At 40.2% G+C, this 20,585-nt stretch overlaps 1 protein-coding gene across 1 annotated transcript; it reads left to right on the top strand.

Annotated features, from left to right (window-relative positions):
• The first annotated feature begins 1,114 nt into the window (after positions 1–1,114).
• grm5a (glutamate receptor, metabotropic 5a) lies at positions 1,115–19,707 on the top strand. The gene is made up of 17 exons (XM_085364522.1): positions 1,115–1,342; positions 1,655–1,788; positions 2,483–2,744; positions 3,163–3,277; positions 5,608–5,857; positions 10,190–10,425; positions 10,519–10,640; positions 10,718–10,842; positions 10,934–11,102; positions 12,790–12,916; positions 13,381–13,498; positions 13,816–14,002; positions 16,265–16,423; positions 16,507–16,632; positions 16,788–16,970; positions 17,080–17,249; positions 18,786–19,707. Exons 1-17 carry the CDS (start codon positions 1,115–1,117, stop codon positions 19,705–19,707), a joined length of 3,633 nt encoding a protein of 1,210 aa, XP_085220648.1.
• Positions 19,708–20,585: the final 878 nt, after the last annotated feature.

Genomic DNA, 20,585 nt, shown 5'->3' on the forward strand with positions numbered 1-20,585 from the left:
AGAAATGCAGTGAAACAGAGAGAGGTGTCAGTTTTGTAGAAATAAGACCTGTGATTTAAAATTCTGCCCTAAAGCAAGAGAGGGAAAAAGCTGCAGTTGAATTCCAAGAAACAATCAGTTCATCTCCTCTTCTCTTGTGGATACTGTCATTTTCCATGCAGTCCAAACTCCAGCCATGTCTGATTTTGGAATGATGAATTTAAATTTCAAATATAAGTAAAGTATTTTTGAGATGGTGATTTGTGAATGGGCTCAAAACACAATTATTAAAACTTCTTTTTATATAATCAGAGGAAATGAACTGTTAAAAATTCAAATGAGCGGGGGCCGTCTAGTTATGCAGATTTCATCAAAAGGTGGTAACAATTAAAACAGGAAGGCACGCGAATGATCTCCCACCTCTGTTTTCCCTTCATTCACCCCTCCCCCCCTTCCACACGTTTGTTTTTGTCTTTTAATAGTGCGTCTAAGTAGCTCCCCTGTAGAAGAATTCCATCGTTATACCTTCTGTTGTTGCTCCATGCTTTCCACTGTTTTGGTGGAGGAGGAGGAGGTAAAGGAGTAGGAGGGGGGGCTGTCGTGTGCGTCAGTAAGTCAAGCATGTTCCAATAACGGGCATTATCTGCTGCTATTTGCAGTGTGCTGTAACCAGGCAGTGCGCCGCGCTTTTTATTTGTTAAAAATTGCTCCTTGGTGATGGAAACGATCTCGGAAGGAATATCATCTGCACGGGCAGAAATAAGGTAGGCTGAAGCTATCTTTTAGTTTGCTTATGCGAAGCACTCTGTGGCTGTTGATGAATTATTAAAGCAGAGGAGATTTCCGAGTTTTAAGTAGGTTGTAGTACTCCACTGAAACACCTGGCTCTATGTCAGTTTTACCCAAGTTACACGATGCATTGGCGTTTCAGCACCACAGACAGCAACTGGATGTCATAGAAAAAGTGAAAACATTTTTCATTTTCATCGTACCTAAAAATGCTGTCTGAACTTTTATGTTTTAAAATAATTCTATAATGCTTTTTGCTCAGGAATCCAACCCTTGCCCTTGGCTCTACAAGCACAAAGCCAAACGCAAAATCCTCAGCTGAACCTCAGCTATAAGTGGTCAGAAGATGGCGGGAGGTGTAACGAGGACCACGGGGATGGGACACATCCTGAAGTTGAATGTGCGGCTGTTAGCGGTGGCTGTGCTGCTGGGAACTGATGTGAGCTGGCTGGGCTTGAAAGACCAGGTTGGGGTCAATGCCCAGAACAACGAGAGAAGGGTATTGGCACATATCCCTGGTGATATCATCATAGGAGCTCTGTTCTCTGTCCACCACCAACCACCTGCAGATAAGGTACATTTTGATGTGTTTATGTGCATATGCTTGCACACATCTCAGTGTAACCCTTTAAAGTCTGAGTCATAAAATAAACGCCAGAAAATTTAAATTTTGCAAAACAGGAGTGGTTATTGAACCTTCTGACAATTAAAACAAATAAAATATTAATATTTGCATATATGAGTTTTAATTTGTATCATATTTGCTCCATCGTGCATTTGTTATTTTTTTGTTTGCAATTTATTGATAAAAAAGGGGGAAATCACATACACTAGGCGTTAAGGGGGTTAGTGTCACAAATGTAAATGATCCATCTGTGCTGATCAGGTCCATGAGCGAAAGTGTGGTGCGGTCCGTGAGCAGTACGGGATCCAGAGAGTGGAAGCCATGATGCACACTCTGGACCGAATTAATGCAGACCCCACCATCCTTCCCAACATCAGCCTGGGCTGCGAGATCAGGTCAGCACTGACAGAGCTCACTGTGTTGTCCTTTTGTTTTAGCAGGACATTGTTGTCAGCCTTACACAATATTTACACAATGAAGAATTTTTATTCAACTGATGGTTTGGCTTACAGACTGGTTCATTATGAGATCAATTATAATATTATATTAAACACAGAAAGATATTTTAAGAAGGCTTCTAAACTTTGGTTGCTTTAAATGAATAGACAGTATCAAAGTACATGGGGGAGATGTTTATAGGCATCAGAGGAGAACCAAGCAAACTTTCAAATAGACTCTGAAGATGGCTGAGTGCAAGCAAGTGAACCGTAGCTGGAGGAATTGAGCCACAAAAGCAGCATGACAGGTAAGGGTAGACTGTAGTTTCTTTTGAAGTAAATGCAGTATTTAAAAGCAACATTTTGAAGTCATCAGCAAGCCTGCTTGTGATGACCTGCTTGTGTTTCCTGACACAGCTCATGGAAAACAAAGTGGGAATTTTGTACTATAAAGACCTTAAAAGACACTGATCTGCTCTGATTAGCGCAGACTTCCTAAACATTGAATTCCAGACTTCTGAGGAATTTTGAAATTGTCTTTGTGTAGTGGTTTCCTCAAAATCACTGAAGCACAGACTGTACAATCCTCACCTCATGTTCCCATAATTCCTGCCAAAACAGTGTGATTGCTAACTCAGTCTTTCTACACCAGGGATTCGTGCTGGCACTCTGCCGTGGCACTGGAACAGAGTATTGAGTTTATTCGGGACACACTAGTGTCCAGCGACGAGGAGGAGAGCCAGGGCAGATGCACGGCAGAAGGAGGGAGCATGCTTCTTCAGGGGAAGAAGCCTATTGTGGGACTTATTGGACCAGGTTCCAGCTCTGTGGCCATCCAGGTGCAAAATCTCCTCCAGCTCTTCAACATCCCACAGATAGCTTACTCAGCCACCAGCATGGATCTCAGTGACAAGGTAAGGCTAGTCAACAAACTCGCTAACAACAGAGCTGCAAACTTTAAATCCACACTGAATAACAAAGCAGTAAGCATGTCCTCATCAAAGTGTGAGGACATGCGTGGCAAGTGTGGCAGGGAAGAAAAACAAAACAAAAAACAGTTAGTGCTTTGAGTTTTTTTGTTTTTGTTTTGATAAAAAGGAATTTCATGTAAAATACAAAAACACAAACCAATCTAAAAACTTCAGCTTGGTTTACATCATGTTTGATAAAACGTGATCTCAATTTTGAGAATCTGCTTTTAAGCTAGCGCACAGCGATGGGTATGGTGTAAAGATTATAAGGGATGAATATGCAAACTAGTAGACGAGCTGTTGCATGCAGATAAGCCAGCTAAACTGCCAGACTGGTGATCATGTAAATTCCTTCCAACAGAGCCTGTATAAATATTTCATGAGAGTAGTACCATCAGATATGCAACAGGCCAGAGCAATGGTGGACATTGTCAAGAGATACAACTGGAGCTACGTGTCTGCAATACACACTGAAGGTAAGACTGTGTATGTCAGAGTGTTAGAGTTTTTTCTGTTATTCTGCTTTATTCTGTTCCTGCCAAAGACCACATATATACATACAGGTACAGCTCTTTTCCAGTTGCATCTGAAGAATCTATTTTAAAGCGTTTTAGTCATCAGGAAGCACGTGACTCCCCATTCATTCATCTGATTCAAGCATTTTTAAGTTTACCTGTGAGGGGGTGTAAAAAAAAAGCACAACACACAACAAAAGGAGCTTAGCTGTATATATCGAAAAATTCAAAAAGCCTTGTGATGCAATAATTCTGAAATGTGCTTTTGTCTTTACATCCACGCCTACAAACGTATCAATGTGCATTTTTTAGGCAAATTCATTGTCTGTTAATGTACAACTGATCATTAAAAAAATATAAATTGATCACTGTCACAAGCTTTGAACTGTTTGTGTATCAGGCTGCGTTGTCCCCTGATTTCATTAATGCTTAAGTTTCTGCCTAACATTCTTACAGCAGGTATATAACTTTACTTAATGTTCCAGCAATAAAGTAATAAACGTTCATATTTATTGTTGTCCTCTGGCGACAATGACACACCAGGCTGCGATGCACAACACTCCCCAAAAAGCAAACGTCAGTGTAACAAACATTAACTAATCACAAGAAAATATACTCCGAATGCATCACTCTTATCTTTATTCAAAAGAGTTTCCATATATTTACTGCCTCTTTTATAATGTCTCAGTGGCTCCAGGACATACAATTCTGAAATAAATCGCTCTTAAGTGCCAGATTTAGGCAGGATTGTTCCTTTTTTCTTCTTCTTCTTTTTTTTTTTTGTATAATTACCAATCTACTGTAGGGGAGGATTTAAAGTAAGTGTGTTTTGCATGCTGAATTTTCTTCTCCAAAGTAGTCTGATGTTTACACTACATCTATTCTTCTAGCATTTTTTAACATGTAGTCCACAATGGGGGTTATCCAGCTGACTTTCTATTTCTTATTTCATGAATGTAATTACATGTGTAATTACATGTGTACACTTCGATTTTTTCCTATGTATGTATATATATATATTACCTGAACAGTTTTCCACAATTTTGTGAACCAGTTACATCAGCTAAAGAAGGCATTCGCCACTCTGGAAAGTTATATATATATAAATAATATTCATCCTTGGTTGTCTTTACTTTTAAATATCTGTGAAATGGAGTGAGCTTTGATTATTAGTCTTTTAAAAGTTAGACTCTCAGACCCATGGAAGGTTAACCAGTTTCTTGGAAAGTTAGAACAAACACAGAGAAACATTAAAGAGTATAAAGCAATTTTAGTGTATATAAAATACAGCATCACTAGTATGAATGGCAGAGAATTTAATCATTTCTAAAGCACAGAAAATCAATTTAAAACTGTTGCTGCTGCCACTCAAGAATGCAAGCAACGTTACTCATGTGTAGTGATAGAAAAAAATATTTCAAATAGTGTCAGAGGGAGAGCATCCTCGCGAAGCATGAGAAAGTAGGTGACCTGATTTCTAGCAAAAACAGAAAAGTTTAACCTCTGACAATTCCTGTAATTGGGGGGGAAATGTACCAGATTCCCAAGTGCTGCGCTGGCATTACGCAAGTGTTCATACATTCATCTGTATCTGTGTCAGCACACTAAAAACAATTGGGCTAAGCAGTAAATGTGTTAGAAACATCACAATGAAGATGCTGAAGCAATTGTTGTACAGTAATGTGAACAAAATTGTTGGAAAAGTCAGAGATAAATTTGAAATTTAGATGAGAATGATACACAAGCTGGAAAGGATGTGCAGCAGGTTCGGATGATTAAGGACAGAGATGGAAATGTACTAACATGTGAAGAGAGTTTGCTGAGAAGATGGTGGGAGTACTTTTAAAGCTGATGAATAAAATGTCACAGGGAGGAGGACAGATGGAAGATAGTCAGTGAAGCAGGAAGCGCAGAAGATTAGTAAGAAAAAAGTGACTGCAGTTATGAAGAGGATGAGGAATGGAAAAAATGCTGGCACCATTTTGGAGGTGTGGAGATGTCTAAGAGAGATGACAGTGGACTTTTTGGCCAGATCTTTAAACACAATCCTGTAGAATGCCTCAGGAATGGAGAAGAAGTGTACTGGTAGCAATTTTCAAGAACTGGGGTAATGTGACGATGAAGACTTGCGCATGTATTGCAGGAGGATGTTCAAAGAGTTGTTGTGTCAGAGGAGGATGCTTGGGATAAGAAGCAGTCAAAAGAAGAAGAAGTTAGCAACAACTATTTAACAGACCCCCAGCTTTTATGTTTTTATGAACACCATTGCATTCATGTGGTTACCTCCACAGGTAATTATGGTGAGAGCGGTATGGAGGCATTTAAAGACATGGCAGCAAAAGAAGGGATCTGCATTGCCCACTCTGACAAGATATACAGCAATGCAGGGGAGCAAAGCTTTGACAAGCTTTTGCAGAAACTCAGAGGCCATCTACCCAAAGCCAGGGTTGTGGCTTGCTTCTGTGAGGGCATGACAGTCCGAGGGATACTGATGGCCATGAGACGACAACGCCTAGTGGGAGAGTTCGTCCTCGTCGGAAGGTGAGTGGCGACTTCTGGTATGTAGGATTCTTTAGACTGCATTTCTTAACTGTTGGAGTTTTTGCTGTTATCAGAAGCTGTTAAATCCTCTTAGTATCATGTGCTACTTGCCAATACAGATTTTCTGCTGATATCCACCATCAAGAGAAGATTGTTGATTTGTTGTCTTCCTGTCATCATCACCAACATCATCATTATCCTTGCTATCATCAGTGTTTTCATTGCATCCATCAACATCATGGAATCAAAGGTATTTTTTTTACATCTTTTTTGCACATTTTTAGTTCAGTTGTGAATATATTAACATTTATTAAATTTCAATTACTACTGCTACTGCAGCTCCATATAGAGAAAAAGGTAACAGAGCCATACATTATTATTATTATTATTATTATTATTATTATTATTATAGCTGTCACAACAGTAAATAGTGCCAGACCAACGTATTCCAGTTACTCTGTTTCCCTTTTATAAGAAAATCTGAGTAGTCTAATCATTAGATAAAGCATTGTTTTCCTGATGTCCAGTATGTTAAAACATAGTCATCATTATAAGAGATCTCGCACCATACCACATCAAATCTGCTCTTGATGTGGCCTATGTTTAATGCATAGATCATTCTAACGATACGTTAAATGAAGAAACTGTCAAAGATTGTGAAAACCGAGCAGGGAGGAAAGCATTCAATTAGATACACAAGGGGAGAAAACAAGCAGAAAGAGGTGGTTGATTTAGCAGGAGGTTTCACTCTCTCCGAGAATAACATGTTTTATTTTAAGGTTTAGCTCTCTGGCTCGCTCTTGTCCCTGGTGGTCTATAAATGCCTTTCCTCATTAGGGGCCACATATGTAGGCTGTCGCTCAAATCTGACAGCAGGAAACATAAAATAACCTTGAACTACATATTGCAAAACACTGTGTTCTACCATCTATGTTATCCATACAGAGCTTTCAGGTAGCTGTGCTGTTGAAATGTGCTCATTATTAAAACTTGTGCTTAATTTGTTAAGATGTCCCTCATTATGAGGGTGACTAGATTCGAAACGTACTGCGGAGGTGTCAGATTTGTCTCCAGTTGTTTTTGATGCATTCATGCAAGCATTAATGAGCACGCGTTTTATGAGTTCTGTCCTTCAGTGATGTGTATTTAACATCACTCAACATTTTTCTTGCATTTCTTGTTAGCTGCCTCCACAAATGATCATTTTCATTAGCTTGAAAGATCTGTCACCTTGCAGTACATGCCTAGACTGGATGCTTTTAAATTGAGGTACTTAAGCCTGTTTTATACAGCTGCATCTGATCAGCAGCCAAACTGAGCTCATGTAGATAGATATCTATGGATAAATGAATATGTATCACATTTGTATATAAAGGCAAAAGGTTATATAAGTACACTCCCTATTTTTAGTCACATTAGTGGTCTAGAAGTGGGAATGTCAACTATGTTGGATGGGTGTACTGTTGGATGAATTTCAAAATAATTTAATAAGTTAATGGCCACTGTTTGAGGTTGACCTGTGTCTTGCTCTTCATTTAGATAGATTAGCTTTTACATTTTACAGAGCTGATTCTGGCCTGTAGTTTTTGCCATTTGAATTGTGACTTTATATACCCTCTGGTTTAGCTTCAGTTTAAAGTTTTGTGGTTTGATTAGTAATCGTGTTGTGACTATTTATGCTTTGAGGATTTAGAGTTTGTGTTATTAATATTTGATTCTTTGTGTTTGGTTTACTTTTGCCCTCCCTTCTAGTTTCTTGGATCTTTTTGTCAAGTCTTTCTCTCTGTTTGTGATTCTGTGTTTGGTCCCTCGTGTGCCACATGCTTATGCCTGAGTTTGGATTTTCCAGTTTGGGCCATTTTTAGTCTTTGAACCAAATAAAAGGTTATTTTTCATTTATTTTGTTTTGTCTGCATATTCCTCTTTGCCCACTCATGACACACACGCTCCATCAGTTCCTTTACAAAGCGCTCCAACTAATCACTTGGAGTTTTTAGTGTTAGCATAGCAACCCAACCCCGACTGGCTTCTCACCTGCAAATTGGTGTGATGCATTGGACTGGTTGTTTGTGGGACGAGTGTTTTTTTTTTTCTTTTGGTCAGACAGCTGGTTTGGATTTTTTTTTTTTTTTTTTTGTATGTGTGTTTTGTTAAATTTTCAGATTTTAGATATGGGAACGTTTGTGGCCTCAAGTTTGTTTTATAGAAGTGAGGAGTTCTAAAGTATTTCCTCATAAAAATCTGCTCATACATGTATTTTAAAGTGAAATAAGAAAACGATGTGTGTGTGTATGTGTGTCTGTGGATGCACATCCTTGCACGTTTATGTGAGTCTTCAGGCTGTAGGTGGTGTAGCAACATGCTGCATACAGCATATTGCCCTCCAAGGTCGATGTGTGGGTTTTAGAGCTCTCGTTCAAGTGTGATTCAAACTATCCAGAGTCAAAGCCCTCCATGCTTTTCATATCCATTTCTGCCTTTTTCATGCCAGTGTACCATTTCTGTACTTGCTTCTCTAAGGATGAGTTATGAAATGATCTCCTACCTCACTCTCATAAAAAAAAAAAAAAAAAAAATCCACCCACACTACTGTTGTGTAACTCCAGCTCGGTTAGCGAAGTTTTCAAAAATGACTTCTTTTTTTCAGTTAGAAGAGTGCAATTGTTTGTGTCAGTGAAGTGTGCATTTTTACATGTATGCACATGCGTGGATGTGTAATCACCCTTCTTTTTTTTTGCCTTTTTTCTGACTGTAGACAAGTATCCAGAGGGAGAGATAATAATAGATGGGAGTAGAAATCTTTTCAAGCAGTTCACTGATAGATATAGCTTATTGACTCCAAGACCTCTGTGTTTTTCAAAAAACACCACATCAGATGTGCAGACACTGCAGTCTGCTGATGTTTGTTTGGAGTTTATTCGGCGGTGGATTTTTTTTTTTTAAGAAAAAGGACCTTTAAGGTCCTTCGCCAAACAAAAATAAATATTTTCTGTCATAATTTTGAGTTCCAATATACTATGAACCTTGACAGTTAGATTTAAAGGAATAGTAACAGATTGGTGCAGAGATGCAAGTTGTTAAAATCTGAGAAATTAATTAAAGAATAAAATAGGGAAATAAAAAAAACAAAAACAATAGAAAATGCTTAAAACAAATGCTTTATTTTTTAGAACTTTGTAAGTCTTGTGTTGGCTTATCTGAGTCATCATTGTAAATGTTATTCTCATTTCAGTCATTCATTTATGAAGACACCTCTGGTCTCTTCCAGTCTGAGCAATTGTGTGCCAATAAATTATTATCAACACAACAGCTTTTCAGCAAAAAAAAAAAAAAAAAAAAAAAAATCCATCGTGAATTCAGTGTTATGTTACTTTCTAAATCCACTACAAGATATCTGCAAGCAGTGAGGAGGGGGAAGCAGTTCAACACTGCATAGTTGCCATGGCAACACGATCTGATCATGTTAAAAGCATAGATGCAAGCGCTCATAGGAAAACATATGAATGCTTATTGCAACACTGACCCAGATTTATTTTTGAGGCAAACTCGGAAGGAGTGTGAATCTATAGAACAAGTTTAGGAAAATATATTAATAACAGAAGTAAAATATGATCACGTTTCTTGTTTTTGGGCTTCGCAGATAATTTCCTTCAGCTGTGACAGTCTCAGAAATCTAAAAAGCAATTTCAGAAGTTTCTTGATTCCTGGTGTGATGATTGTATTTGTCAGTTTTGCTGAAAATTGGAAAATATTTGTTACCTGTGAAATAAGATGCCTCTTGCCCTTGGGCAGCTTTTGAAAAATCCATATAAAAATCCATATATATTTATAGGTAGGTAGGGGTTGAAAAGCATTACTTGGCAGAAAAGCACCAGGGTTCTATATCGCTGACATTCACACTCGATTTCCAGGTTCGCTGTACTAATGTGTTTAAGGCATAATTCTTATCTGATAGTCCTGAATGGTGCTTTAAAGAGATGTCTCTTTTACAGTTTGCAGTGTAGCCCTTTTCAATTTGTTTCTCTGGTGTAAAGTGTCAAGTTTTCCAGCTGTGCTTAACAGATAACAGGCAATAACAAGTTTTTAGCAAATCTTGCTGTGTGCACTACACCCTTTGAATGCTTTCTGGGAACTAGCTGTCCCACTAGCTATGTTTTTATATACTTTATACTCACATTTATAAGCCAAAAAATGAAATAAAAAGAATAAATAATAAAAATAAATAATGAAGCAAATAATTTAAAAAATAAGAAGAATAACATCCTAATAGTAACAGTACTTACCTAAACTAGCTGTTGCACTTTTTTCTAATTTTCCCTTCCTCCTGTCCAGCGATGGCTGGGCTGACAGGTATGATGTGACTAATGGCTACCAGAAGGAAGCAGCCGGGGGAATCACTATAAAGTTAAAGTCGGCGTATGTGACCTGGTTTGATGATTACTACCTGAACCTGAAGCCTGACGCTAACCTGAGGAACCCCTGGTTCCCCGAGTTCTGGCAGCACCGCTTCCAGTGCAGGTTGAAGGGACATCCACAGGAGAGCACTGCTTACAACCGCACTTGCACTTGTTAGTAAAACACCTACTTAGACACTTTTAACGAATCAGTAAAATACTATCATTACAAGGGTTTTCTATTGTCTATCTCCTTTCTGTCCACAGGGAGAGAGTCTCTGCGGCATCAATATGCTCAAGACACCAAGATGGGCTTTGTCATAAATGCCATTTATTCGATGGCTTATGGCCTACATGCCATGCAACAAGCACTTTGTCCAGGATATAAGGTATGAGGACTGATAGAAAACATTTAAGTGCTTTCACATCAGTTGTGACAGCAGTGACATCACTTTCTCTTCCACAGGGTTTGTGTGAGAGCATGCGTCCCATTGATGGTCGCAAGCTGCTAGATTTCCTGATGAAAACCAACTTTACTGGTGTATCTGGGGAGGCCATCCTCTTTGACCAGAATGGAGACTCACCCGGCAGGTAAGGCCTGAGATGGCAAAGGCAGAAAAAAGGGGGCAGGAAAAGCATAAATTGCTGTTTAATGTGTGTTTATATTGCATGCTTGCCTCAGGTATGAAATCATGAACTTCAAGCAGACAGGTGAAGATGAATACGCTTACATCCATGTGGGAAGCTGGGATCAGGGTGGCCTAAAGATGAATGATGAAGAAATCTGGAGCAACAACAGTGAAATCATCCAGTCAGTCTGCTCTGAGCCCTGCCAGAAGGCACAGATTAAGGTATGAACCCGTTCAGCGCACTCAAGGGCCAGAGTTACACCTCTAAGGTTTAATACTCAAAATTTTAATCTATAATGTATTTGCTTTTTTTTTTTTTTTTTTTTTTTACAGTTTGTAGCAATAGTTGTACACACAATCGTGACAAGATCATATATCAAACTAAAAGACAATGCAAATGACTTGATTTTAATGTGTGCATCAAACTAAAGGGTGGATTATGAACATTTTCTCTTTTTGATGCCGCTCATAATTCATGATGCCATATGACCACATTTAACCACAGACCAGACAACTCGGGACAGTTATAATGAAGAAACCTTTCGAAAAAACACGACCCACACAGCAGCCTTAAATTGATCCCACGGGTTCACAATTTCTAAAACTGGTCCAGTCAGATCCTCGAGTATTCTGCCAGGGATTCAGCAAAGCTCTTTGTTCAAGCTTTTATCATCTCCCATCTGGACCTTTTTAAGCTTCCTCCAGATAATTCAAATCACGAAGAACACTGAAGTGTCCCTCTCCAGTATTTTCCCCTAAGTTCTAATATGAATCCCTCTTTACTTCTGACACCCTGTTGTTTATGTGGAGCAGTGCACCGCTACAGAAGCAGCCTGTTGGAATACCATACCACCTTTATTTATCTCAACTGTTGTGGGGAAATCGTTGTAGAGCTATGACAACATATGGCATTTTATAGGCTTGTAAGTTTTCCTGTAGTGGCTGAAAAATACATGTAGTGAAAGAAATAGAACGAGAATATGATCACCTCTCACAAGCATTTCAGATTTGCTCTTAAGTTTATGCTTGTGTTAATGATTGTTAATAACCTCCATATTGGAAAAAACAAACAGTCACCTAGAGTGGACAAGACTCAGCTGTACATCTAAAGGGTAAAGGTCACTCTTTTGAGGATGCCAGTGTTCATATTTTGGACCGGGAGTAAAAGGAGTAAATGAGGCCATGTATGTCCACTGTGAACGACCATTAACGGATAGAGAAACTGTCACCACCTACAGTGCAGTCTTGAGATTCCTACCCAGAGGCCTCAACCCCCGCTCGGATCTTGTGGTAGTGACCCATGCTTTTTTTTCCACATCTTGGCTCATGTGGTGGGGCACATGATTAAAAGTGGTGCCACAAGGGTTTAAATACCTGGGACTTTCCACCATTTGGTTTCAGAACTGAAGAAGCTCTTCTGGATGAGAGGTGAAACGTCTTCAAGAAATTTGAGAAAGTCCAGTCGTTTTCTTTCCTTAGACTGTCATGACCTGGATGACTGGGAACCTACACAGACAGATTCCCAATCATGTTCACCCACAAAGGCAACCTACCTTCGCACTATTAGAGGATGCGGCAGAACCAAAGGAAATGGGAAACTCCGCACAAAAATTTTAGTAATTCTGATTAAAACTCCAGACCACTAACCACTAACCCTCCGCACTTCCACTTTTCCTTTTCCAGCTACACTTCTTCATATACGTGTTGCTATGGTGAGGAAAGTTTTTTGTTAATAATGAGACTCAATTACCTTCTGGACGTTTTTTTCTTCTTCATTTGCTCCCCTGGTGAACAAATTCTCATTTTCTTAGCATGTGGAGCAGTCAGAGGGTAAGATTACCTACAGGAAATTGTCATTGGAGCATTGAGACCTTTCCAGTCTTTCATACTGGTGTGTCTGTGTCTCCAGGTGATCCGTAAAGGAGAGGTGAGCTGCTGTTGGACCTGCACTCCCTGCAAAGAGAACGAGTTCGTGTTTGATGAGTACACTTGCCGAGCCTGTGAGCTTGGCTCCTGGCCCACAGATGACCTCACTGGTATGCACTACTTCATCTGTGGCACTTTCACTTACACTTACACGGTTTCCGCAGCGGTCAGAGGAGCCACGAAATCTGGGTCCACCGCAGTGACGGTGGACCACATCCGTTAACAGCCCTAGCATTCTGTACAAAGACACACTACTGCACAGAGATAGTATTCACATATAAAGAGACCTAGATCCAGATTTCTTTGTAAACTGTCCTATCATATTTTATTTCCTCTCTAGTTTGAAAAAAATATTTTTTCCTAAATTTTACACACAACAGTTACATTGTTGATGCCCACAGTGTTGCAACATGAGTGAAAATCTGTTGCTGGAGTAAGCTACAGTCTGTTGCCTGTTTCATGAAAATACATAAATACACTAGTTTTAATATTTCGTTTACAAATGCATCACATTTTTGAATGAAACTTTTCATGTTTTTTCTCTCACTAATCATGATCTCTCTGCACCCCTCAGGTTGTGAGCCAATTCCAGTGCAGTATGTCCGCTGGGGGGATCCAGAGCCCATTGCTGCTGTAGTCTTTGCCTGCCTGGGCCTCATGGCTACACTTTTTGTTACATCTGTTTTCATCAAGTAATTGGAGCCAGTATCTATACATTTAACTATGAATGCACAGGATGTTTACATACATATTCAGGACTAGCAAGGGCTAACATCAGTTTATTTTGACCTACTGTTGGTGTTTTACTGCGACTCTGTAGATGTTTTTAAAGTCTGATGTCCCTGTTTGCAACTGGTTGTTAGTGATATATGCAATACATCCTTTGCGGTATTGAATGTCTCATGCTTTTGTATGACTAACATTTAATTAGACAAAGTAAAACAGTCACTGCGGTGCTCTGCGTATCTTTTATCAGCAATGTGAATCTAGATGTTTCATTTATCTGTAGGTTTTGGGACACTCCTGTGGTCAAGTCATCCAGTCGGGAGCTCTGCTACATTATTCTGGCAGGAATATGTCTGGGCTACCTGTGTACTTTCAGTCTTATCGCAAAGCCGCACATTGTCTATTGCTACCTCCAGCGGCTGGGAATCGGACTGTCCCCTGCCATGAGCTACTCTGCTCTCGTCACCAAGGTACTTTTTCTGTTTAGTTATCAGAAGGTAGGGGAACAAGCACATAAAGTATATGCACGTTAGCGTCTTCTTTCACTTCCTATGAAACTAAGTGGGTTAAAACAGGTGCTCATTGTGTATCAGCTGCATTTGAAATCAGCTTATTCTTTTAAGCACTAAAATAGGTATTCTACAGTATTTAATTTTAAGATCAGAAATTTCAAAATCAAATTTATATGTGTACTTCTGATCACATTTTCCCTATATCACCATCCCTCTATCACTACTATACCTAGGGATGGGAATTGATAAGATTTTCACGATTCCAATTCCATTTTCGATTCTGTTTAACAATTCGATTCTTTATCGATTCTCCTATCGATTCTTGTTTTTAAAAAAGGAGAAGACACAGGTCGATTAGCTTAGAACTTTGTTTTATATCTTCTCTTTGAACAAGAAATTTAGGAGTAACCCAACTGTGAGATGTTAAGAGATCCACAGCCTATGGCTCTTCGATGGGGTGTCACGGAGTCCCCAGAAAAAAAAAATTGTGAATGTAAAATAATAAAATAAGTATTTGTCTGTAGCAATAACAAAGTATAACATAAATTATTCTGTAGCAATTACACAAGAATATCCAGTAATGTCCCTGCCTACAATTAAACACATTCACAAAATCGGGGCATCTGCTGTGGCAAATAGATGCAAGCTTTTGACCACAAACTTAGTCACTGCTCGGTGACATTCGTCTATCCTGGCCTAAAAGGAGACGCTACCGGTAGACTGCAGCGAGAACTGGCAGCATCTGAGCCTGACTCTGTCTGTCTCTCTCATCATGGTCACCTAAATGCAATGCAGAGTAATAGCAGGTTTTGTAATAAGGCAGATCGCGCTAACATAATATGCACTGTTAGTTGATTATTTACCTGCCGCACTAACGGGAGAGGACGTGCAAACGTTACCACTGCTGCTGGGTTGAGATTCACTAGTCCTAGGCAGCGGAATTAAAAACACGACATTCATTTAAGGTCATCGCCTGTTTTGTGAGCAAATGCTTTTGCATATTCGTAGTGTTTCCTTCCTTAAATGAAATATCTTGCAAGTTGTCCTGTTGTCATCCGTTCTCGTAAAGTATAACCAAACATTTGTGCCGCTTAGGCACCATGTTTCCTGCCAGGTACATGACGCTCTGCAACGTGGGGAATTGTTTGCAAAAATGACAAACAATTCAAATTAATTGAAACAGTGGGAACCGGTTGTCAACAAGAACCGGTTTTCGATTCCCATCCCTAACTGTACCTGTGGAATATACAGTATACTAAAGAGTGTAGTTACTGTGACAGTAATAGTTACTGTCACATTTTTTCTCACTGGCACTTTCAGTGTTTAACAACATGTTGGAATTGAGCTGCACGGTTAAGAAGTTATCAAAACAAGCCTGCAAAACGTACAACACTATATTGCCAAAGGTATACACTTCCCTGTACAAATCCTTGAATTCAGGTGTTCCAGTCACTTACATCATCACAAGTGCATAAAATCAAGCAGCTAGGCATGCAGACTGCTTCTGTGAAAGAACGGGTCGCTCTCAGTGAATTCCAGCGTTGTACCATGACAAGATGCCACCTGTGCAACAAGACTAGTTGCGAAATTTCCTCACTACTAAATATTCCACAGTTAACTGTAAGCGGTATTATATGAAAGTGGTAGCAATTGAGAATGACAACAACACAGCTATGACGTGTAAGGCCATGTAAAATTGGAGTTAGTGGACACTGAGGGGCACAGTGAGCCCCCCTAACTTTCTGCAGAGTCAGTCGCTACAAACCTCCAAGCTTCATGTGGCCTTAGCTCAAGAGCAGTGCGTAGAGAGCTTCAGGGGATGGAAGACGAAATTACTCAAAGAAGATGTTTTTTCTATGAGTCCCAAATGACTGACTTTAAAGGACTTTATAATTTTGACAGAGCAAGGGATTTCTAATTTCATTTAAATTTCTCTTTATAAACCACTTTTTATCAAACTGCTTATCTACTGTTGTAGTCTTATGTTTTCAAGCATAAATAGAATGGCAACTCTAGAGTAATGTTGGGAGAGCCACCTCCAGAGACTGAATGATAGCCAATTGTAAGAGAAGCATGGTAGAAGTTGAGGGTCTGAGTGTGGGCTGAGGTTGCTGCTGAAGAACTGGGAAGGGGATTATTGTCATGAATCAGTGCAAGATGTATTCTCCACAGTCGATGTCATTGAAGTCTGCATAACCATTTGATCTATTTTTGATCCAGACCAACCGCATAGCACGGATCCTGGCAGGCAGCAAAAAGAAGATCTGTACCAAGAAACCGCGTTTTATGTCCGCCTGCGCACAATTGGTCATCGCCTTCCTACTCATACTCTTGCAGCTGGGGATTATTGTGGCACTTCTCATCATAGAGCCACCACAGGTATGTGCGGGTTTCCTTTGTAATGTGGGGAATGGTCATATACATTTATTTATACAACTAGAGAAGCTTCTTCCTTTCTTTAGGTGATCTATGATTACCCCAGTATCCGTGAGGTGCACTTGATCTGCAATCTGACCACTCTGGGGGTGGTAGCACCGCTGGGCTACAATGGCCTGCTTATCCTCAGCTGCACCTTCTACGCCTTCAAGGTACTTCAACATAGCATTAGTCAATAATGCAAGGCTTACTAAGATTTTCGGTTACTTTTATATGTTTTTGTTACTCACTTTTCTTTCCTGTGTACTGTTCGTTTTACTTTACCACGCCCTGCTTTAAAATGTACATACTCCCTTTTCCCACACAGACTCGTAATGTACCAGCTAATTTTAATGAGGCCAAGTACATTGCCTTCACCATGTACACCACCTGTATCATCTGGTTGGCCTTTGTTCCAATTTACTTTGGCTCCAACTACAAGATCATAACCATGTGCTTTAGTGTCAGCCTCAGTGCCACAGTGGCTCTCTGCTGCATGTTTGTCCCCAAGGTAAGAAAGAAAAAAAAAACCTAAAAATCTAAAGATTTTCTGTTTGGTTTGGCACTATCCCTTTTCACACATTTTTTTACACTTCCTTCTTGCTCATTTCCATTATCAGGTCTACATCATGCTCGCCAAGCCCGAGAAAAATGTCCGCAGCGCTTTCACCACATCCACAGTTGTGCGCATGCATGTGGGCGATGCTAAGAAAGCTGCCAAATCTGGCAAATCTTCTAGCAGCATGGCCAACTTGTTTCGACGTCGTGGCTCTACGCAGGACAACATAAGGTACAAGCTGGCATTAACGTATATATATAGAGATAAAAATAAACAAACAAAGATTTTATTAACATAGCTGTGAGCCTATCAATCAATAGGTTTAACATTTTGTCTATGTTCAAGGGCTGTATCTAACATTCACACACACACTCTGATGACTGTAATATGATAAACTTGGCTTAACCTTCTAACTTGTAGACAACCCACTCTACCACCTGAGCCACATGCCCCAAGTCTACAGCATCTGGTATTTTCAGGTGATATCCCATCCAAGTACTGACTGAGCATGCTCAGGGTGGTATGGCTATGAGATGAAATGAGGTCATGTACTGTAGGACTACCTCTGTTTTGAATTTTTAAAGTGTTTCCTACTCTCCATAGCATTTAAACTAGAGTGAACTCCTTAAGTAGTGGCTTATTTTTTCCATTAGCAACTGTATAATGACGCATTGTGAGATAAAATCTTTGAATCAATTTATGTTTTTAAAATGAAAGTTATATTTAGTGCTTGCTAATTTATAATAACAAGCAATATGAGACCATATTGGCACAGTTTCCGATGATATTTTCGATAAAAAAACATAACGTTTGATAGGAGTTGCACGCCACATTTGCAATGCCATAGTAAATGGCCTGTATTTGTATAGCACTTTACTTAGTCCCTATGAACCCCAAAGCACTTTACACTACATTCAGTCATCCACCCGTTCACACACTGGTAAGCTACATTGTAGCCACAGCTGCCTTGGGGCGCACTGACAGAGGCGAGGCTGCCATTGGCGCCACCAGGCCCACCACCAGTAGGCAACGGGTGAAGTGTCTTGCCCAAGGACACAACGACCGAGACTGTCCAAGCCGGGGCTCGAACCGGCAACCTTCCGATTACAAGACGAACTGCCAACTCTTGAGCCACGATCGCCCCATAGTGTACAACAAGATAAAAATATGATTGAGCTGAAGCTAAAATGGGACAGCTACAGACAGCTGGGGTGATACAGTGGATATGAGGTTTAACTAACTGCTGATTGGAGAAGAAAATACAGTCACCTTCTTTAGTTGTTTCTGTTCATGAGTCCATCAAACGATATGGAAGATCTGCTTAGATATAGTACAGCTAAGAGCACAGCCATCCACATCTCTTCTTTAAGCTTTATACATGTAGAGCAGAAGTTGTTGCAACAGGCTGAATATGAAGCCAAGAAAAACTGCTCCCAGAGCTGGGAGTATGTAACCTCATTTGGGTTACGCACTCCCAAAGGATCCCCACTGCCTTTAAGGATTTCTCTTTCGAGGAAGGATAAAAGAACATGCAAAGAGACTTAATATTACACAGCAGGCAAAAGATAGAACATAGGAGAGTAGAAATACTCGTGAGAGGAATTGGAATATGACCCTCATCATGGATTATAATAGTTTAAAAAAAACCCTGGTGTGATGTTGAAATAAATTACAGATATTTACACCAAATACTTACATATTTACTGACAACTTGCAGTATTACACCATAAGTATGAGATTACTTACTGCCATTCATGTGATTTTCAGTTCCAATGGGAAATCAGTTACATGGACACAGAATGAGCGTGGATACAGACCAAACCTGTGGAAGAGGATGTCATTTCACGTGAAGAAAAAGGATCCAGTCGAGGCAAATCAGACAGCCATCATCAAGCCATTCTCTAAAGATGGGGATACACCAGCAGACAACGGTGTCAAGGAGCAGTACGAAGAGCCACAGCTTTCTCAGTCTTTCACCTGCACACCCTCTCAGTCACCTTTGCCCACCATCAGTCAGCATGCAGCGAAGGCGGTGTGTCATCAGGGAGGAGAGGATGCCGAGGATGCAGAAGTTTTACCCACCTATTTACCCGAGCACCCCGCTGGGGTGAGAAGAAGGGGCGGGGACAACAGCCAAGGTGTTGGTGCATTGAATGATGGAGACATTAGCATCATAGGAGTGGGTGACATTGGCATAGGGATGATTGGCGGCCAAACTCAGGGTACCACAATCATGGACCAGATCAGTAGTGTGGTTAACCGTTTCACTGCCAACATCAGTGAGCTAAATACCATGATGCTGCCAGGGGGAGCCACCGTCAGCCCACCCTCCACCACTGCTCTGCCTGCTGCTACTGCAGACACCACGGCGTGTCCACCTCAGTACCTCGCTCCCAGGAACAGACAGACACCCTCCACCGTCACCACATATGCGGAGGTAACAGCTGTCTCCAGTTTCTGCGAGAATCGACCAGCGGGTAAGATTTATGAGCACCTGGCCGGGACTTGCGTGAGTAGCAGACGGGCCAAGGATATGGAGGAGCTCATGGCTCTGACGCCTCCCTCTCCATTTAGAGACTCATCTCTGAGCTCCAATGGCAGCTCTCCCCCTTCCCTGTCCCCTGCCTCTGAGGCTGAATATGACCAGCTGCTGCTGAGACATTACAGCCAGAGCTCGTCCTCTCTTTAAACCTGCACCCCCCTCCCACAACTTATTTTCCTTTTTAAATCTTCTATCCAGGGAGTATTTTAAACTCCAAGAGACAAAACTTCCCACTGGACCAATCTCTTTGATGCCTTTCTTCATGTGGATATTATGAATGTTTAAGGTTTTTTTCAATGAACAGATGCTTATTTTCAGATTGCGACTGGGCACACCCACACATGACCTCATTGAGTACTGAAGGACTTAGAGAGGAATACCAATAGAAGGATTTAAAAAATTGGACTGAAATCAAAATAAGGGCATTTTAAAGACTTTTTACTGCTTTTCTGACATGTTTCAAACTCAGTTTTAAACTCCAAAGACAACTTTGATACGGCTATTGTTCTAGGGACTCCAGGTGTTTAGAAAAATTAAAAATTACTACAAAACCCCAACATCAAATATGATTGTGTTTTACTTGGATATTTTTCATTATCTTTTATCATTAACATAGAGAGTAAATGTGTTTTTTTATCGCTTGTTGTTGACCTTATGCACTTTTTCTACTGAAAAACTGCCCTAACATGTGATATTGTGAGACCCCGCTGGATCCAGATTGTAGGAAGAAGCAAGAAGGTATTTATGCGAAAATCAAACAATTTACTGCCAATCACAAAAGACATGAGAGCGCATTTTGTATCCTGATGCTAAACGGGGAAAAGTGGTCAAATGCTGCAAATCAGCCATCAGGTTTTTCTCTTTCTCAGTGACCTTTTTCATGTACTGAGGATCAAACACCTCCTATCCCAAGAGGACAGAAGCTTTTTATGTCTCAAGGAAGTCAGACATTTTCCCAGTGGACGCGTTCATCAGGTGTCTAACCCACAAACAGCGTTCGGACTACTTGGATGTCTTCTTTAATT

The sequence above is a fragment of the Diplotaxodon limnothrissa genome, linkage group LG10 (genome assembly GCF_057381915.1).
Source record: "Diplotaxodon limnothrissa isolate DT_005_m linkage group LG10, D_limnothrissa_male_GT1.1, whole genome shotgun sequence".
Classification (NCBI taxonomy): Eukaryota; Metazoa; Chordata; class Actinopteri; order Cichliformes; family Cichlidae; genus Diplotaxodon; species Diplotaxodon limnothrissa.

What these genes read in the sequence shown, in the direction of transcription:
- grm5a (XM_085364522.1), top strand. Translation starts at nt 1,115, where the DNA reads ATGGCGGGAGGTGTAACGAGGACCACGGGGATGGGACACATCCTGAAG. An exon ending in GCATGGATCTCAGTGACAAG is followed by an intron (nt 2,745 to 3,162) that starts GTAAGGCTAGTC and finishes TCCTTCCAACAG; the next exon opens with AGCCTGTATAAATATTTCAT. An exon ending in TCTACGCAGGACAACATAAG is followed by an intron (nt 17,250 to 18,785) that starts GTACAAGCTGGC and finishes TGTGATTTTCAG; the next exon opens with TTCCAATGGGAAATCAGTTA.